The sequence below is a fragment of the Aedes aegypti genome, chromosome 3 (genome assembly GCF_002204515.2).
Source record: "Aedes aegypti strain LVP_AGWG chromosome 3, AaegL5.0 Primary Assembly, whole genome shotgun sequence".
Classification (NCBI taxonomy): Eukaryota; Metazoa; Arthropoda; class Insecta; order Diptera; family Culicidae; genus Aedes; species Aedes aegypti.
The window spans coordinates 264,107,029-264,127,043 of NC_035109.1; the positions used below are offsets into that span (position 1 = coordinate 264,107,029).

The following is a 20,015-nucleotide window of genomic DNA, read 5'->3' on the forward strand; positions in this document are numbered from 1 at the left end:
CAGACTGATCTGCTTTGGGACTTCCTCATATCGTACGGTGTCCATTAACGTTTCCAATGGAAGATAGACACTGAGTATTGAAACGGGAAAAGGATATTCAGTCGTGAGTGCAACTTGTTAGGTGTGATCGTAGCACACCGGGCTAAATTTGAATTTTGAATGGTAACCATTAGCAATCAAATTTTCAATCACAGCAACCTGCGCGTTGCCCGAGCATAACTCGCTCTCTTTTGCCGTAAACCGTAGATTATTGAAGACGTAATAAAATTAGCTCTGGTTAAGTTAGTAAAAACCACGTTTTTCACTGGTTCGGCTAATCCCGAAACACAACAATTTTTTGGCGACGAGGTAAAAAGTGAAGAAGACTGCCCTACGCAACGAGCTCCAGCATACGCGGAAATGGCGACAAATTCGATCAACGCAAACGGTGGGGAAATGCAGCAAGCGATCCTGCAAATGGCTGAACTACTCCAACGATTGGCCACGCCGACGCCGATCAACCAGGAGCAAATTCTAGAGTCGCTCTCCACCAACATCAGCGAATTTGTGTTCGACCCCGAAAACGGCATCACATTTGAAAAGTGGTTTGCACGTTATTCGGACCTTTTCGACAACGACGCTCGGAGTCTCGACGACGCGGCCAAGGTACGTCTTCTCCTGCGGAAGTTGGATCATGCTTCACACAGCCGCTATGTGAATTACATCCTGCCCCAGCTTCCCACAGACATCCAGTTCGACGAAACGGTAGCCACGCTGAAAAAAAAATTTCGGCACGCCGACGTCCGTTTTCAACAAACGCTTCCATTGCCTACAGCTGGTGAAAAATGAGGCAGAAGACATCATCAGCTACGGCGAGAAGATAAATCGAGCATGCGAGGAGTTCGAGTTCGATAACGTTAAAATCGACCACTTCAAGTGCTTGGTTTTCGTCTGTGGTCTCAAAGCATCCAGCTACGCAGACATTCGGGCACGGCTTCTTTCCCGCATAGAGGGCGAGACGGCTGAAGCACCAGTGACTCTCCAGACACTCATCGACGAGTTCCAGCGACTTGTCAACCTCAAGGCGGACACAACGCTCATGGAAAAACCATCAGGTTCGAAGCACATCGTCCACGCAGTCTCGGAGAAAAAGGAGAATCAGTCACAACGTCCACCGAAAGCGAAAGGTAAGCAGCTACCATCCACACCATGTTGGCAATGTGGTCAGGTCCACTACGTGCGGGACTGTCCATTTTCCGACCATCGTTGCAAAACCTGCGATCGCGTCGGCCACAAGGAAGGTTACTGCGGCTGCATCAAGAAGTCAACCGCCGGCGATTCCAGTCAAACGCATTCGACCGGTAAGAAGCCTGCAAAGAAGTAGCAGAATAAATCAAGTGTTTCCAGTTCCCAAACTCGAGGAGTCTCTGTTGTGAACCACATCGCAAACCGTTCCAAGAAGCGACGCTTCGTAACGACAGCCATCAACAACGTCACAACGTCGTTGCAATTGGACTCAGCCAGCGACATCACGGTGATTTGCGAGCAAACCTGGCAGCAGCTAGGTAAACCGTAAACGATGCCACCATCGATTGAAGCAGTCAACGCGTCCGGTGAACCACTGGAGCTTATAGGCGAGTTCCAATGCGACGTCACGCTCAACGGAACAACGAAACGTGGCAAATGCTTTGTCACGTCGTCCCCCAATCTCAACGTCTTCGGCATCGATTTGTGGTCGCTGCCATTCGATTCGATCTGCAACAGCATCGCTTCGACTTCCAAGCCAGCGTTCGATGACGAGGTCCAGAAGCTTCGAAGCGAACATCCAAACGTTTTCGACGACTCGCTGGGCCACTGCACCAAGACAAAGGTAAAACTTTTCCTTAAATCTAACGCACGTCCTGTTTTTTGCTAAAAGCGTCCGGTGCCATTCAACACGATTCCGTTGGTGGACACCGAACTCAATCGACTCGAATCGTTGGGAATCATCTCTCCAGTCGATTTTTCGGAGTGGGCCGCTCCGATCGTCGCTGTCCGCAAGCCAAATGGACGGGTCCGCATCTGTGCGGACTATTCGACCTGGCCGGTAGTCGCGTCTTCAGCATCATCGACCAGTCTGACGCATACCTTCAGGTTGAAGTGGACGACGAGTCGAAGAAGCTACTAACCATCAACACGCACAAGGGGCTGTTCCAATTCAACCGCCTCGCTCCAGGGGTGAAATCCGCGCCAGGATCATTCCAACGGCTGATCGACGGCATGATTGCCGACATCCCAGGCATTCGCTCCTTCATCGATGACGTCATAGTCTTCGGTCCCACCTGGGAGGCACACGCAGAGTCACTCAGCAAACTGCTAATTCGGCTGGAGCAGTACGGGTTCCACGTCAAGGCGGAAAAGTGCAAGTTTTTTCAAACCGAGCTTGGTAACCTGGGCCATATCGTGGATCGCCATGGTATTCGTCCGGATCCAGAAAAGCTTCGAGCCATCGCCAACATCCCAGCTCCAACCAACGTGACCGAACTTCGCTCGTTTCTCGGTGCCGTTAATTTCTATGGCAGATTTGTGCGCAACATCCACGAGCTTCGCCACCCAATGGACCAGCTACTGAAGAAGGATGTCAAGTGGCAGTGGAACGTCGAATGCCAGCAAGCGTTCGAAAAATTCAAGGCGATTCTGCAGTCGGAACTATTGTTGACGCACTACGATCCGACACTACCCATCACCGTTGCAGCAGATGCCTCCAACACCGGCATTGGTGCGGTGATACTGCACAAATTCCCGGATGGCAAAATCAAGGCAGTTCAGCATGCTTCTCGTTCGCTCTCACCCGCCGAGCAAGGTTATGGACAACCGGAGAAGGAAGCACTGGCTCTGGTCTACGCGGTTACGAAGTTCCATAAATTCCTTTTGGGACGCCACTTCACGCTGCAAACGGATCACAAACCGCTCTTGGCAATCTTTGGTTCGAAGAAGGGCATTCCGTTGCACACCGCCAACCGACTGCAACGATGGGCGTTGATAATGCTCAACTACGATTTCGACATCCAGCACATTTCCACCAACGATTTCGGTTGTGCCGACATGCTGTCTCGGCTGATCGATCGGACCACACGGCCGGAAGAGGAATACGTCGTAGCAGCAATCAATCTGGAAGATGATCTGGTGAGTATAGTTAACGACTCGCTAGACAAACTTCCAGTCTCTTTCACAGAGATACAAGACGCAAGGAAGAAGAACAGCACTTTTTCAATCGGTGGCAAAGTTCATCGATGAAGGTTGGCCGCGAGATTCCAAGTCGGTCACCAACCCTGATGTCCTGCCGTATTTCAATCGGCGAGATTCGCTTAGCATCGTTAATGGCTGCGTGATGCTACACGACCGTGTGGTAGTTCCTCATCAGTTTCAGAGGAAAATCCTGAGGCAATTTCATCGGGGCCACCCTGGTGTGGTTCGCATGAAGGCAATCGCTCGCAGTTTCGTGTACTGGCCTGGTGTGGACGACCAAATCGAGGATTTCGTCCGCAACTGCAACTCTTGCTGCGTGGCCGGAAAAGCACCAATCAAAACGACACTCAAGTCGTGGCCTGCACCGTCGAAGCCATGGTCGAGAATCCACATCGACTACGCCGGTCCTGTCGATGGAACGTATCTGTTGGTCGTGGTGGATCCGTTTTCGAAATGGCCGGAGGTTTTCGCAACCAGGACTACAACAGCCAGTACCACTGTGAGACAGCTTTCCGAATCCTTCGCTACCATTGGCATAACGGAAACCATCGTGTCGGACAACGGTCCCCAGTGCGTCAGTCACGAATTCCAGACGTTCTGCCAAGGTCAAGGAATACAGCATCTTCGGACAGCACCATATCATCCGCAATCGAACGGATTAGCGGAACGTTTCGTTGATATGGTCAAGAGGAGCCTTCGAAAAATCCGTTCGGGGGGAGAAACACTCGACAGCGCACTGCAAACGTTTTTGCAGGTGTACCGTATGACTCTATCTAGCGACCTCGATGGAAAATCACCGGCAGAAGTAATGTTCGGTAGGCCCATCCGAACAATTTCATCGCTCTTGCTTCCACAGTCGGAGTGCCGCAATCCGTCATCAGAGAAAGCTGAAACACAAAATGCATCGTTTAACAAGAAGCATGGTGCAATAATTCCAAAGAGTTTTCAACACGTCGACTGCGTTTATGCACAGGTGCATCAAGGAAACGCTTGGCATTGGGAAGCAGCCACTACTGTCATCGAGTGCATTGGCAAGGTCAATTATAATGTTTACCTGGTGGACAAGCAACGATTGATCCGGGCACACGCGAACCAACTGAAGAAGCGCTCAGCTGATCCAGTGCGAACAGATGGTCCTTCGCCGCTTTCCATTTTTGTGGATGAGTTTGGTCTATCCAACACCGCTCCGATCCCTCGTCCAGTCCAAGAACCAGGTAGCGCAGCAGTTTCCGCAGCATCCGCACCAGAATCCGGCGATTCCGAATACTTTTCGGAGTCCGATCCCGAAGATGAACCAGCCCCGAAACCGACTGTAAACAACAACAACCGACCGAGACGCATCGTACGACTACCAGCGAGATTTGAGCCGTACTACCTGAACTAAGGGGGGAGATGTTAGGTGTGATCGTAGCACACCGGGCTAAATTTGAATTTTGAATGGTAACCATTAGCAACCAAATTTTCAATCACAGCAACCTGCGCGTTGCCCGAGCATAACTCGCTCTCTTTTGCCGTAAACCGTAGATTAGTGAAGACGTAATAAAATTAGCTCTGGTTAAGTTAGTAAAAACCACGTTTTTCACTGGTCCGGCTGATCCCGAAACACAACACAACTATAGGCAGATTGGTGTCCAGTTGTATTGTAGAGAAGGCTGAGAGGTGGTTTGTGTGCAAAGCCGAATACTACCGAAAAGGAATCATCCAGGTGTATGCTGTGGCACGTCCTACCTCCACGCTGGGCAGCAATCGAAAGAGGAGGAATGAGCGTTGTCTGTTTGGATAACAATATTAGTGTGGCACTCGCAGCCTACTGCGATGCCGACTGGGTTGCTAGTTGTTAGAGCAACGGAATGTTCAGCTCAGTACTCACTATGCATGTTCGTACTTACTCACACCCACACATCCACCTTCTTCTCCAAAAAAAAGAAGAAATTGTTCAAACATAGTTTTTTTTGTTTCAATAAACTCAGCATGAACTAAAAGATTTCAAAATTTTGAGTAACGTTTGATTATAGTGTGATAGTTTACCACTATGCACTGACATAATCTTTGATTACCATATTTACCAATTTTGATGTCTCCATCCCAAACTAAAGTTTTTGTTTTTCGGCAACATAAAATTCAAACGGCATCAACAATTTCTTATTGGGATTTCCATTTCAAACAGGCTGCTTCCTTCCGTAATTTTTGATAAATGATATGTATTTGAAGGGAAAAACAATAATTGATACATAGGGCGGAACGTATCTACTTTATCAGTTCGCACTCATAGAACAAAGAGGAATTGATCGATCGTAAATAACACAAACATTCATAAAGTACACATACTTTTAAAATTTAGACAACACATAAAATTTCCCAATTTCCCTTTATTGATAGATCTGTCGTCATGAACCTCAAGGAGAGCAATGAATTTTTGTTGCGTTCTATGAATAGATCGTGCCCGTGCGTAGATAATGGTTGCAACATAAACGCGGGTAACATTCGCAAGATGGTGCTTGATTTATTTCATTTTATGTTGCATTGTCATTGCTAGAGGTAAGCTCACTGGAATTTAAAGGCATTCCACGGTGCAACTTGTGCGCAAGAAAGGTAAATCATGTTTCAGACATTTTTCTTTTGAAATCAGTTCTCTATATCAACCTCCCACGTGATCATGCTTTTCAATGTTCATCTTTTCGGATTTTTCCGTATAATTTTACCTCGTATTTCTTGTTTTTTTAACTGATCTTCAGCGAAATTCGACTTGCTCGTGATGTATAAAATATTTGTCGCGTAATATTGTGTCCACACTTCCCTTCTTTGCTTGGAACATTATTCACACTGGCCTGCCACACTAGCTACTACCATTGCTTTTTTCAGCGAGATAGAGGTCTATAATCGAACAGCCACAAATATTAATGCACGATCAATCATACACAATTTCCTCAGATTTAAGACGTATCGATGTTTGTTTGACGTCATTTGAGCTTTCGGTCAACATCAGTCCAACCAGGAAGTGAATTCTCGGCAGCATATCTGTTCATGTTTGTTTTCACACAGCAAACAAAAGTAAAGCGACTATATATGTCCCGTGAAACGCGGGACAGCCTGTCAGTTCTCGTTCCAAAATAAACATGATTCGTATTGGATGTGTATTCTACAAACATTTTAGGTCTAAATCATGATTTATTGCTCAGTTTATTCAAACAATAAGAATTGACGCAGTAATATCATATTGAAAATCGCGTTGTCCCGCGGGACGCCTGGTCACATTAAACAAAAGGAATGTTGTGACAGTTCTCACAGCAAACAAAGATTTTTTTTTTTCAACATTGCACTATTACGCCGGCAATTGGATTGGTATATGCTGAATTAAATTGAATTTTGTTTACAAAACGGCCTTGAAAGTTGTTTGATTGTTTTATTCTAAAATTCTGCTATAGAATGGTCGCTTAGATAGTCAACCAGCATGCAACGCCCAGTGACACTACGGACTAGAAAATTCGAATCGACCCCACATTCCCAGGCACAATTCACAAAAACTTAGCCGACTGTTCTTGACACGTGATTGTTGTTCGCTCTTTCCCAGCGCAACAATTGTGCTTGCAGTTTCATTTTCGCGACTTTCGACTATTTTATCGCAGCAGTTTTGCTCGCTAGTTTAATGCTTACGTGATTTTTCTAGTTTACTTCAACTAAGCGCGGTAATCTCACCCGCATTTTGCTGCGCGAATGTTTCATTCCGCTTCATCTCTGCGCAGCAATTTCGCTCGCTTATTTAGTGCGCGACTTTTCTAGTCCGCTTCTTTCAAGCACGGCCATTTTGCCCAATCATTATCTGCGCGTCTTTTTCAGACCGCTGATGCAAAACGTGGCTTTTTATTAACTTTTCTTCGTGCGCGACTGCTGTCCGCTTCTTCCAAATGCAGCAATGTGCCCGCTTTTTCAAATGCGCAACTTTAAAGTCCGCTTTTCTCTAGCGCGGCGATTTTGCCCGCTATTTTATTGCGCGACTTTTTCAGCCCGCATCCACCAAGTACAACAATTTCACTTGTATTTTGAAGCTGTATTATAATTCCTAGATGATTCCTTTTTGAGATATTTGTTTGAAATTGAACTCAGGTTCAAAATTACTGCTGCAAAATAAGCAGCGCCTAGCAAAGGATCGCCATTGTGCAAAGCCGAATACTACCGAAAAGGAATCATCCAGGTGTATGCTGTGGCACGTCCTACCTCCACGCTGGGCAGCAATCGAAAGAGGAGGAATGAGCGTTGTCTGTTTGGATAACAATATTATGTCGTTTTCGTTTTTAAACCTGGGTTAGTGTTAACCTGACTCCAGAATAAAAAAACGTTTTCAGGTTAATCTGTCAAACCGTGTGTTGGTGTGCGTGCCATCACGCGGAGCGGAGCTGTCTTGTCAAACGTTGCTTCGCTGTAATATTCTTGTTCAACCTGTGTTTGCCGTTTTTACCAAGCTAACGCAAAAATACTACAAGTATTATAATATTTTCGTATCCGTTTCCAATACTGCGCAAATCTCATGACAATAATTTCAGCTGTCTCTTTTTACAGGCGGAAATTTCGTCGAAACTAGAATAAAATAATTCTGTACTCAAATTGTATACAAATGCATATACCGTAATCCGGGGGCACATTGATCACATCGCAAGGCACGTTTCACAACTTTTTGTTATGCCATCCTTTGGAATCTCCATAACTCGATATCCAAGAGACCATCGACTTATAGAATTATCGAGTTATAGACTATACGGACACAATCCCAAAATCAAAGGAACAAATTTCTGTATTTCCAATACATTAATGATCACATCCTTAAGAAGGCAATATTATTTTGGTAGTAGTATTTTAAAAACTATTATTTGAAAACTTTTTTTTTTGTAAAATCACGTTACTTTACTGATAATCAATTCAATAATTTTATTTGTTAATGTCTTGAACTTTTATTACAACTTACAAGGATTTATTCCTCCAAACCTTCAACCTCCAAACAACTAGTATTTTAAAATAAATATCGAGTTATGGAGACATTTACCTCTAACGTGACAGCGACTAGTGGAGATATCGAGTTACGGGAATATCGACCTAAGGAGAGCACGATGTAAAGAAATTCGAAGTTACCGATAAATCCATCTATTTATAGCATCTATCGAGTTGTGGAGAGTCGACTGTAGTTCAAAATCATCATTAGATGTTTATAAAGTAGAAAATATGACATGTCTGTGATGTCAACGAAACATTAAACAACTAATCTGTAGACGAATTCCGGCGCGTATTTTCTTCGAAAAAAAAAATTCTTGCTGGCGAGTAATGGAAGAAAATTACTGCTCTTCGAAGAAATTGTTCGCCGGAATTTACCTACTGATCATTCCAGTGATCAATTTGACCCCGGATTACGGTACATACTACCTTTTTATCCATACCATGTAGTTCTCCACCACGTTGTTCATAAAATTGCCCAAACGCTTTCGCTTAATAATCTTTTTTTTTCGAAATAACTGATAAAACCAAATCTGCACCTCACTGGCAGGAGTTTCGAGTTAAAATTTGATTCAGATTCTGATTAAAATAATTTGACCTCGGAAGCAGCGAGCGTAACCGCAAGCACACAATTTTGCATTTTGGATGTTTTTTGTTGGTTTATACTGAAGAACAGTTCTTGTTGTTACAATCTTGACAATTCTTATGAAGTTGTATTGGTGAACCCAGTCATGAAACCGTGATTTATCACAGTGCGAACCTATCGGTTTTGGGGTTGGAACTAGTGCGAAACTAGGTCCAACCTGAGCGAATAAAAAAACGTTTTGACAGCAGTTAGGTTGGAACTAGTGTGAACCTAGGTTGGAACTGAACAAAAACGAATTCGACATTAGTGTGGCACTCGCAGCCTACTGCGATGCCGACTGGGTTGCTAGTTGTTAGAGCAACGGAATGTTCAGCTCAGTACTCACTATGCATGTTCGTACTTACTCACACCCACACAGTTTGAGGACTCCGATCGCTGTCGAGTGCTATATATTTTGGTTGCTTTTGTAGATCCAAGTGTATCGTTCTTCTAAAGATCGATTCATCCGGTCGACACTGGTGCGATGGACCTCTTGGATGGCTAGGACGATTGGTGGTTGTGGATTATGCATTCGAGATCGTTTAGGTGATTGTGAAAACCGTTCATGTTCCACTGTACCACAAAGGTCGAGCGTCTCGACGCGAACGTGTTAACTCCCACGGTGTCCTTAGGGGTACGAGCATTTCTGCCCTTGTGCATCCCTCTTCCCTAGTCCGAGGGATGCCGAGGGTTGACCGCCAGTTCCGGTGGTGGTGTAGCTTCCGCACTGACTGGGCCTTGACTTTCCCAAGGAGAAAACGGGGTATTTACAGGTAAGGTGCTAGTCGGTCGGTGAGAATAGTTTTCGTTGTTGGTGAAATATATGCTATATCCAGTAATTTCCTCTTCTACGGTGGGTTGACTGCTATGAAAGGTTCTTGTGGCCATTGATGCTTCGTAGTTTTAGCCATTATTAGTTGAACCCTGATCAGTAGCGAGCAGTACTGGATGATATGCTTCGGTACTCTGACATACTTTCGCCCCCAACGAGCGTGGAAGCGTTTGCATTGGATATCTTGTTTTGCCCTGATGAATCGTCAGAGTCGGTCACACAATGGTCTCTCTTGAGGGTTCTTTCAACTGGGGTTTGGTGAACTGAGGTGTGATCTGTGTCGCTTTCGTACATAGGTCGACTGCCATCCCGAGCAAAGTCCAACATCAAAATGAAAGCAAGTCGAAAATTCTGTTTTCAGCATCAAGTTGGTATCATAATTTGATATCAATTTGTCATTGAAATATTCGATATCATATTTTGTTTTCGTTCTGCTATCATTTTAAATTTTTGGTAATATTTTCATTTCATTTAATTATAAATTTATTCGTGTTACATGTATAAACACTATGATAATATAAAAATGAAGCATTTATTTTCTCGCAAACTCGTTTCAATATTAATCGAAAATATGCACATCTAAATTAGTTCTCAATTTGCCCTTCATGATAGCAGAAACAGTTTTCAACTTGCTGTAACTGACAGCAAAAATAGTTTTCAATTTGATTTCATGGGAACATTTTTCTGCTCTCAGTTTTGATATTTTAACCGTTAAAACGACCAAAATGACAGCAAACTGAGTTATCAAAATTCGCGACATCACAACATCAAAATTAGTTTTCAATATGATCTCAAGCTTTGCTCGGGATGCTTTTCCGATTTGATTTTCGAGAGCATGCTTGAGTCTGATTTTGTAAAGTGCGTACCTCTGTTACCTTCTGCCTGAGTTCGTCTTCGAGGGTAGTGACTTTAGCTACGAGGTCTTCAATTGTGCCGTGTCTGCGCACCATTTCCCTTCGCTTGAATTCGTTCGTCTTTCTCTCTCATCTCATTGGTTAGTTGATCAACTTTTTGCAAGAGCTCGGTAGCGATACGGAGCGGTTCCATTTGAATTCGAATGTCGGTTTACTTTTCTATTTTTTGATTTGGCTGAAATTTGGCATATGCTTTCTTTATACCCAAAAATACAGATTTGCATCATCGGTTCGCCATTTTTACCCTAGCGTTACCTTCAAGAAGGGCCTAAGAAAAAAAGCCTTCACAATTTTCAAAAAATCAAAACTCAGAAACTATTTGTCTGATCGGTTTGGTTTCTTCCGCAAAGTTTTAGGTTATTGTTGGAACTATCTGGAAAGAATATACACTGCAAAAAAAAATTGTATTTTTTTTATTTCGAAAATAAAGCTTAAAAATCCATTGTCTCAAAAATCGTTTTTTTTTTATTTTAATTTTTAAAGTAGACAAAAAATGGAATCTTTTGCACAGTGGGTTAAGATGGAGAAATCATGGACAAAAAAGTCATGATTTTTTAAAAAAAAGGTTGATTTTTTAATATGGTCTAAATAAACTTTTTGAATGCTTTTCGACCCGATTTTATGAAAGTACGCAAAATTTGCAACAAAAAATGTATATGAGAAAATTTTGCTAATTGCTACCGTTTCCGAGATACAGTGATTTTAAAATTAAATTTACTGAAAATTAACAATTTTTGGTTGTTTTCGGATTTTTTTCGAGTTGATAAAATAAAGATTATTTTTTTTCTGAAAGCATTTTATTTCACGTTCTTATCCAATGATGGAGCGTCCTATTTTGATACAGATTTCTTACTTTTTCATAATGTTTACAATTTTTTTACTATCATTACAGTTTGAAAATTGCCTAACTTCTATTTTATCTACGGAAACTGGAATAAATGAATGGTATTTTTGTGTTCCCTGAATAGTTATTGCTTTCGAATATTGTTCATTACGCTGCTCCTTGATATGTTCATACTCTGTTGTAGTAGCATAAGAAAAGAAAATTTGTGTTAGTTGCTCCTCTTTTCGCTTTTGAGCCCATTCAAATAATTCCTTGGCATTTTTGATGGGATGTTCACGTTCTTTAGCTACACTAGCCCTTGTAGTCATGCGTTTTATTGTTCCCCCTAATGCATCGCAGGGCCCTTTGCCATGCGATGTTGCGAAAAAATGCCATTCAACATCTATATCATAGTTTTTCTTAAATTGGCAAAGACTACACGCAAAAAAAATGTGCGGTAAAAACTACCATTTTAGGGGGTTAACTTAAGCGCTCGCACCGGCAATTTTCAGCAGACCAGAAATGCGCTTGATTTTACCATGTTTGTAGTTGGAATCAGATTGTTGTAAATTATTTCTGTCAAATGTACCAGTAATGCAGTGGGGTGTACCGTAAACATAGTAAATTGGACTGAATTTCCATGGTAGTTTTAAGAATGGGCGTAGTAAGCTAAAATAGTTATTTTTACCACAGAATTCTTTCCCGTGTAGAAAAGTTCTTTCTATTTTTATATTGTGATGCGATATTCACTTTTTGGATGTATTCAGGGACGTTGGAATCCGTTGTCTCAATCGATGTTGCTGACGTTGCTTCTAATGTCTCCTTACTAGAAACATTCAAGTTGGAGTTCGTTGATTCTATTGAAGTTGCTGACGTTGCTTCCAATGACTGCTGACTAGGAATATTCATATTGGAAGTTGCTGATGCTGATGCTTCTATTGTTTCCTCTTCCATGCAAACATCTTCCTCTTCACTACTTGATAAGTCATCACTGCTTGATAATGCTGTTCTTTTGGCCAATTGTAAACGACACGAATCGCAAATTTTAAATTGTTTATTAAGCTGATTTTCATCTGCAGATCCTAGTTCAAACTAATTTGGCAATATTACTTTCCGTGAGATTTCGGTAACTTTTTGAACACTTTTTTGAAAACACATTTACACAACCTTTGTTGATGGTGTTCATTTTATACTTCATTGTTCTAAGCTATCTTTTACTTTTCACTTGATTATCACTTGCTTGTTTATCACTTGCTTGTGTTTTTGCTGCATCAGCTCTTTTTTATACCAACATGGGTCCTTAAATCAACTATTAGCTACGTTTCTGTCCGACCACAAAAATATACCAACGTGCTGTACTTTAAGAAATCATCAGGTATATTTGTGTGAGACAACTGGGCACGTTACTCCTCTACTCATAAAGCTTTTGTTTTCGAATGGAAATATTTCATTATCCATGCATTTCACGTATTGATTGGTTTATATTCGTTATTTTGTTATTTTTTAACTTTTAACATTTTGTTCCATATTTTCTTGATAATTACATATCAAAATATCACAATGTTGAATGTTGAAGTTGTGTTTCGTTAAAAAAATAAATAAATCATTTTTACAGGGTACATTTTTTATTTCGCCTCAAACCATGAAAAATTACCAAATCAATATTTTGTCAAACATTTTAGTCAAAAATTATCTGCTCTTTCAGACAATGAACAAATTTCTAGGCTTATGACCCTCGAATATCATTCGAAAATGATCGAAAATTGAAAATTATATCATAATTTTGTTTTAAAATCGCTGTATCTTTAAAACGGTAAAAGTTAGCCTGATTTTCCCGTAGACCTTTTTTGTTGTAAATTTTGCGTACTTTCATAAAATCGAGTTGAAAAACATTTAAAAAGTTTATTATGACCATTTTCAAAAATTCACCTTTTTTTTAAAAATCAACTTTTTTGTCCATTATTTCTCCATCTTGACCCACTGTGCAAAAGACTTCATTTTTTGTCTACTTTAACATTATAAAAAAACAAAAATACGATTTTTGAGAAAATTGATTTTTAAGCTTTATTTTCGAAATATAAAAAATACAACATATTTTTTTACAGTGTATATTTTTCCAGATAGTCCCAACAATAACCTAAAACTTTGCCGAAGACACCAAACTGATCGCACAAACCGTTTCTAAGTCATATTTTTTTTGAAAATTATTAAGGATTTTTTTCTTAAGCCCTTCTCAAAAGTAATGCTAGAGTCAAAATGGCGAATCGATGATGCAAAAAGGCATTTTTGGGCATAAAGAAAGCATGTGCTAAATTTTATCCAAATCAAAAAATATAAAAATGAAATTTGGGAAAAAAAATCGTCATTTTCGGTGGAACCGCTCTACGATTGTTTTATGTAGTTGAGCCGCTGTCGCTGAGATTCAAGGGATTCAATTATTTTGCCTTTCCTCTTGGCGATGGTCCACCTTTGAGGAAAGATTGACGATTTCCTGATCTTTGCTAGCCACTGCAATACTAGAGAACGTATTCTGATTTTCGAATACATAGCAAACGCTAGAACCAGAGACGGACGAGAAACCGTTTCCCTAACGCTTCCATTCTTCCACGCGCATGCCTTTCCTTACGCCTGATACATAGGCACTGCCTATTAGGCAGTCTGCTAACCACAGAAGCAAACCTCTCTGCCATGCCTTTCCCCCAATCCATACACTACCGCATGAACCGGCTTAGATGCAGTGGTATATACGGTCTACGTGGGAGCCAGTCTAATGCATCATAATTCGTCCCCCTTCCCCACATTGGTCTGCATTCTGACGTGGCAGGCACCATTGTCGCTAAAATAGAAGATCACCAGCACTTATACACTGAGGGTGCCTGTTAGTCCCAAGCAGTCATTCGGTTGGTTCCTTGTGTAAGTGCAGCTGATCTGGCGATACTGGAGTAGCATCCACGGGCGGCCAATCAAGCTCAAGCTCAAGCTTCAGCACTTTTATTAACCAATGTAGGATAGGGATTGTGAATGGCTATCGCATTGCTTGCAGTAAATCTCCGCTTGACAAGAGTTGTCTTGTGTCTTTGTAGATTGTATTTATGATCCTTAGAACAAGTGCCGCAGGTTGAGTGTGACTGCTGACACCTCTTACTAGTGTGCCCAAAACACCATCAATTGTAGCATTGGATGGGGGCTGGGTAGTAAAGGCGTGTTTTGCTTCGGATATAGCCGAAGTCGATATGGGAAGGGTCCCGGCGATCGTCAGAATGGGTGTAGGTGTATACTCCACTGCACTGTGACGTCACGCATCAATTTTGACAGGTACTGGTCCTGTTGTTTACAGTTTGGACTTAGTACTTTTTTCGAATCATTCTTAATTTCGTGAAAGTTTGCTGCGAGGAGAGGTCAAATCCACTGCAGATACCCACGGATCGTATTATTCTACCTTCCCACCGTGGAAAATCGTCACCATCAGCATGCTGGTGATAGAAATCCGAAGATGAAAAAAAAGACTAAGCCCGAAACGTAAACCACAGGACCAGCAGCTGTCAAATAAGTGAGGTTAGGCTCGTCATATGCAGCGCTCTATTGATGTTTTCCTTGCCCATGCGTTTGGTAAGGGATGGTACACAAATTATGTCACGCCAAATTTCAACTTTTTTGACCACCTCCCCTCTCCCTCTTTTTAGTCACGTTTTTTTTTTGTATGAGCCCTCCGAAAATTTTGTAAGGCTTGTCAAGCTTGGCTTGACCCCCTCCCCTTGGAGCGTGACGTAATTTGTGCATGATCCTTAATGCGACGGATGCTTTTTACCCCCTGGTCAATAAGCGCGTTCTCCAGAATATCATCAGGGAGGTCCATTACCAATCTGCATTTTACAACACATCGGCGGGTATTCGGTGATTTCTACTCCGGTCCCATCAGTAAGCACGGTCAAGTTTTTCAGTTTGTTGATTTGATTCGTGCTGCGAATCTTCAGGACGTATGAGACACCGTCCATGCCTTCGGGAAAAGCATTTGCGCAGTATGAAAGGATTTTGCGGCAATAGTCCTCGGATAGGCCTCTTTCGAAGCACTTGGATAGGGATCTTTGTCCAAATATCCTGGTAACAACGCCCCGGCAAATTCGACATTAAACAGATTTGACGAACGTCCACCACCGGGGTCTCCGATAGACGGGAAGGGATCCAGTTCCCACTCCATTGTGGGCACAACAGATTGGTTTATTTGGGGAGAACTATGTGTGATTGTCCCGTATCGGTACACCTGGAGATCAGATTTTGAGGCAGCGTTGCCGGATGAGGGCGAGCTCGATAGGGCCCCTCTGGAGGACTGCTGGAGGATAGTCAAAGCAGCCATTAACGACGCTGCCGAAAGCATTGTCGGATATGTGGAACGGAGCTCAAGAAAGGAGGTTTTAGATGAGAAGAATACAGCGCGGGCTGCAATGCTGCAACATGGTGGCAAAACGTGGAACGATACAGACTGAAGCGGAAACAGCAAACCCGCCTATTCCGGAACCGAAAGCGCCGCATGGAAAAGGTGGAATGCCAAGAGATGGAGCTGCTGTACCGTTCTCAAGAAACACGGAAGTTCTATCAGAAGCTCAACATATCCCGCAAAGACTTCGTGTCGCGAGCTGAAATGTGCCGGGATAAGGATTATAGCATCTTGACGGACGCGAGGTGATCGAAAGGTGGAAGCAGTACTACGATGAACACCTGAATGGCGCAGAGAACACAGGCACAGAAGGTCAGGGGTTTAGGGACAAAATATCGAAAGCCAAAACGTCGAAAGGGACAAAACGTCGAATAGACAAAACATCGAAAGCGTCGAATTTTCAACATTGTTTGCCAGACTTAATTTTTTCACAACGGGGTCGACTAAATATGCTATAAATAAAGTTTGGCACATAATGAATTATTTATTCTTTCAGAAAATAATCATTTTTCCTAGAAATTTCGTTTCTTTTAATTTTTTTACTTTTGACGTTTTGGCATTCGACGTTTTGTCACCCAACCAAGGTCAGGACAGCGAAGGCGATGGCTACGTCAGCACAGCGGACAGCGGAAACCAACCAGCTTACACGATAGGGTAAGTTAAGGATGCCATTCAACAGCTCAAGAACAACAAGGCCGCTGGCAAGGATGGTATCGAAGCCGAACTTATCAAGATGGGCCCGGACAGGTTGGCCGCTTGTCTGCATCGGCTGATACTCAGACTCTGGGAAACGGAACAGCTACCGGAGGAGTGGAAGCAAGGCGTTGCCCTATCTACAAAAAGGGCGACAAACTGGAGTGTGAAAATCATCGTGCAATCACTATCCAAAACGCCGCCTACAAAGTGTTATCCCAGATTCTCTTCCGTCGTCTATCACCTATAGCAAACGAGTTCGTGGGAAGTTATCAAGCAGGTTTCATCGACGGCTGCTCGACAACGGATCAGATCTCTTTTCCGTGCGGCAAATCCTCCAAAAATGCCGTGAGTACTAGGTTCCTACGTCTCTCTTCATCGATTTCAAAACGGCATACGACAGTATTGACCGTGTAGAGCTATGGAAGATCATGGACCAGAACAGCAATGATGGACGGTGTGCAAAACTGCGTGAAGATCTCGGGCGAACACTACAGTTCGTTCGAGTCTCGGCGGGGACTACGACAGGGCGACGGACTTTCGTGCCTGTTGTTCAATATTGCGCTTGAGGGTGTCATGCGGAGAGCCGGACTTATCAGTCCAGGCACGATTTTTACGAGATCCGGACAATTTGTTTGCTTCACGGACGACATGAATATTATTGGGAGAAAATTTGAAACGGTGGCAGATTTGTTCACCTGCCTAAAACGCGAAGCAACAAGAGTCGGGCTAATGGTGAATGCGTCGAAAACAAAGTACATGCTGGTTGGCGGAACTGAGCGTGACAGGACCCGCCTAGGAAGCAGTGTTACGATAGACGGAGATACCTTCGAGGTGGTGGACGAGTTCGTCTACCTCGGATCCTTGTTGACGGCTGACAACAATGTTAGTCGGGACATACGAAGGCGCATCATCAGCGAAGGTCGTGCCTACTATGGGCTCCAGAAGAAACTGCGGTCAAGAAAGATTTAACCCCGCACTAAATGCACGATGTACAAACGTGAGAGCGTGGGTCGCAGTCGATGATGGAGAGAAGCGGCCATGAACCGAGTGAATTGGCGAAATGTTGTTGGCGAGGTTTTATCAAGATAATTGATGTAAAGCCAAATAAATAAAAATAAATATGTGTGGTTGTTGGATTGTTCCCACGAGATTAGGTGAATATTTGCTCTCGCCTGGCTCTTCCTATATGACGATTTTACCAATGGCTTTCACACTTGCGCTGGATACAATTACAAAAAAAAATTAAATAACGACTGTTCAAAGCCGCCAGGTAAACTGGACGCACTCTGACGTACTCGACCACAGTACTGGGAGTGTGGCAAACGATCGAAATATTCCGGGAGCTCGAAAATAGAAAAACGTAAACCAACGCTCGCGGAGCAAAAAAACAATAGCCTTTCGATTGCTACGAGAGCGAGCTGTTGACTGATGATTGATTCTCTATTGGGATTCTGCTCAGAGGATTCGAATACTTCTTCTTGGCGTTACGTCCTCACTGGGACAGGGCCTGCTTCTCAGCTTAGTGTTCTTATGAGCACTTCCACAGTTATTAACTGAGAGCTTTCTTTGCCTAAGTTGCCATTTCGCATTCGTATATCGTGTGGCATGCACTATGATACTCTATGCCCAGGGAAGTCAAGGAAATTTACATTGCGATAAGATCCTGGACCGACTGGGAATTGAACTCAGACACCTTCAGCATGACTTTGCTTTGTAGCCGCGGACTCTAACCACTCGGCTAAGGAATGCCCCTAGGATTCGAATACATGAAAAATAATTCTCCAAGTGCACAAATCGAGAGTTCAAAGTTCAAAAGGCAATAACGGCACTGGCCACGCCCAATGCGGTCATCTGGTAGGGAAGGAATGTTAGTTAAGACAACCATTGCTACTAGAGACCGAATATACCTCTGCATCTTCACAGTTGATGAACCAAACACTACTCTGAACGACCAAACCACCACACTTACCATATTTCGACCTTAAAATTAACATATTTATTTTACCCAATTTATCTGAAAATTTTTTTTTATGTTCTTTTGCACAAAAAATCTATTCTTGTTCGGTAAGCAGGAAAATTCAGGATACTGCCTCAAAAGGATCTTAAATTCAGGACATATCCTGCTATATCAGGATGGTAGCCCTAAATAAGTGTATTTGCAAATATAAGAAGTTAGGTAAGCAAAGTTATGGGTGGTGGTCCTATGGGTCGAGGGATGGTCCAATAGGCATAAAAATGAGCATTTTTGCATATTTCAAGTGAATGAACATTTGATCTAAATCAGTGATGGTCGATTACACATGATGTGGATATGTATGTTTGTAAAAATTGCTTTAAATCACGTTTTCCATCATCCTCGAAGGCAACTGTTGACCGGTGTGGACAACTTGAGAATGATGGCTAGTACAATCGAAAATATCGAGCGTATCGATATTACCCATCCGGACGATTTCCTCTCGGATAGCGATGACAACGATCTCCTAGGACCGGCACTGTAAACAGCAAAATGGTGGCGCAGCATCTGAGTAAGTCCCCCTCTCTTCGTTTTCGTCGTAGTCATTTTTCAATTGTCCCTTGCCGAACACGAAATTCTGAATGACTCTTATCCTGTGATGTATCAAGTTTTGTTTAGTTATCGGTTTTTATGATTATATCGTCTGATGGTATCGACGGATATGAAGGCGGCAACATGTGCAAAAGTCTATCCGCTCGATTCGTGTGACAAAAAGTCAAACTCAGGCGCGGAAAATGAACATAGTTTTATGAAACTGCAGCTGCGTTCTACTAATTTATAGATATTAGGATGCACATGTTTAGAGTTAGCAGAAACGACAGAAATGCCAACAGAGTGAAAAACAGTTAGTTTTGCAATATAATTGTGAGTCCAATTTTGTTTCATAGCTAGAATGTATGAAAATACGAAAAGGTAAAACTCAAAAAATATAAATTAGCTTGCAGCAAACAAATTAGGAAAACAAGGAACGCGCACAGCCATAGGGAGAGAAGATCAAGCTGAAGAATCTTAACCGCTTCACCGGATGTCTTTCCATTTGCATCACATGCTCTAGTGGGGCCAGCTAGCTGAATGAAGAAAAAGAAAACCCTACAGTAAAAGGTGGTCTGACGGTAGTGACAAGACTGACCGATCGAGAGTAACGTTATGAAAGCAACAGTAAAATATTTGAATTGAGCTTTGAAAATTTTTACCGTAACCGCAGATCACAAAACATAGATACATTTTTACAAAAACATACAGATAGACACACAGCAAATGTGTTGAAACGATAGACGAGTAAAGTACACTATACCAACAGCAGCAACATTCGCGCACCCTCTCTAGAAGCATATGTATAACAGCAACCACTCATAAACTCTATATAGCTATATATTGTAAATTATGAATGCCTACTCGTTGTCTAGGTTTTACGCAGAATAAGGACAGGACATGTAAAAAAGAAAATCAAAGCTATTAATAATGATCTTTGTCGAACAAAATTCAA

The 20,015-nt window shown here is 42.5% G+C and overlaps 1 protein-coding gene across 1 annotated transcript in view; it reads left to right on the forward strand.

Moving 5' to 3' along the window:
• Positions 1-20,015, forward strand: part of LOC5578341 (bromodomain-containing protein DDB_G0270170) — a 36,463-nt gene extending 16,448 nt beyond the window's left edge. Inside the window, exon 5 of the mRNA XM_021855929.1 lies at positions 18,878-20,015. Coding sequence (XP_021711621.1) covers positions 18,878-19,013 — 136 coding nt within the window. The 3' untranslated portion in view covers positions 19,014-20,015. The remainder of the gene's footprint in view (positions 1-18,877) is intronic.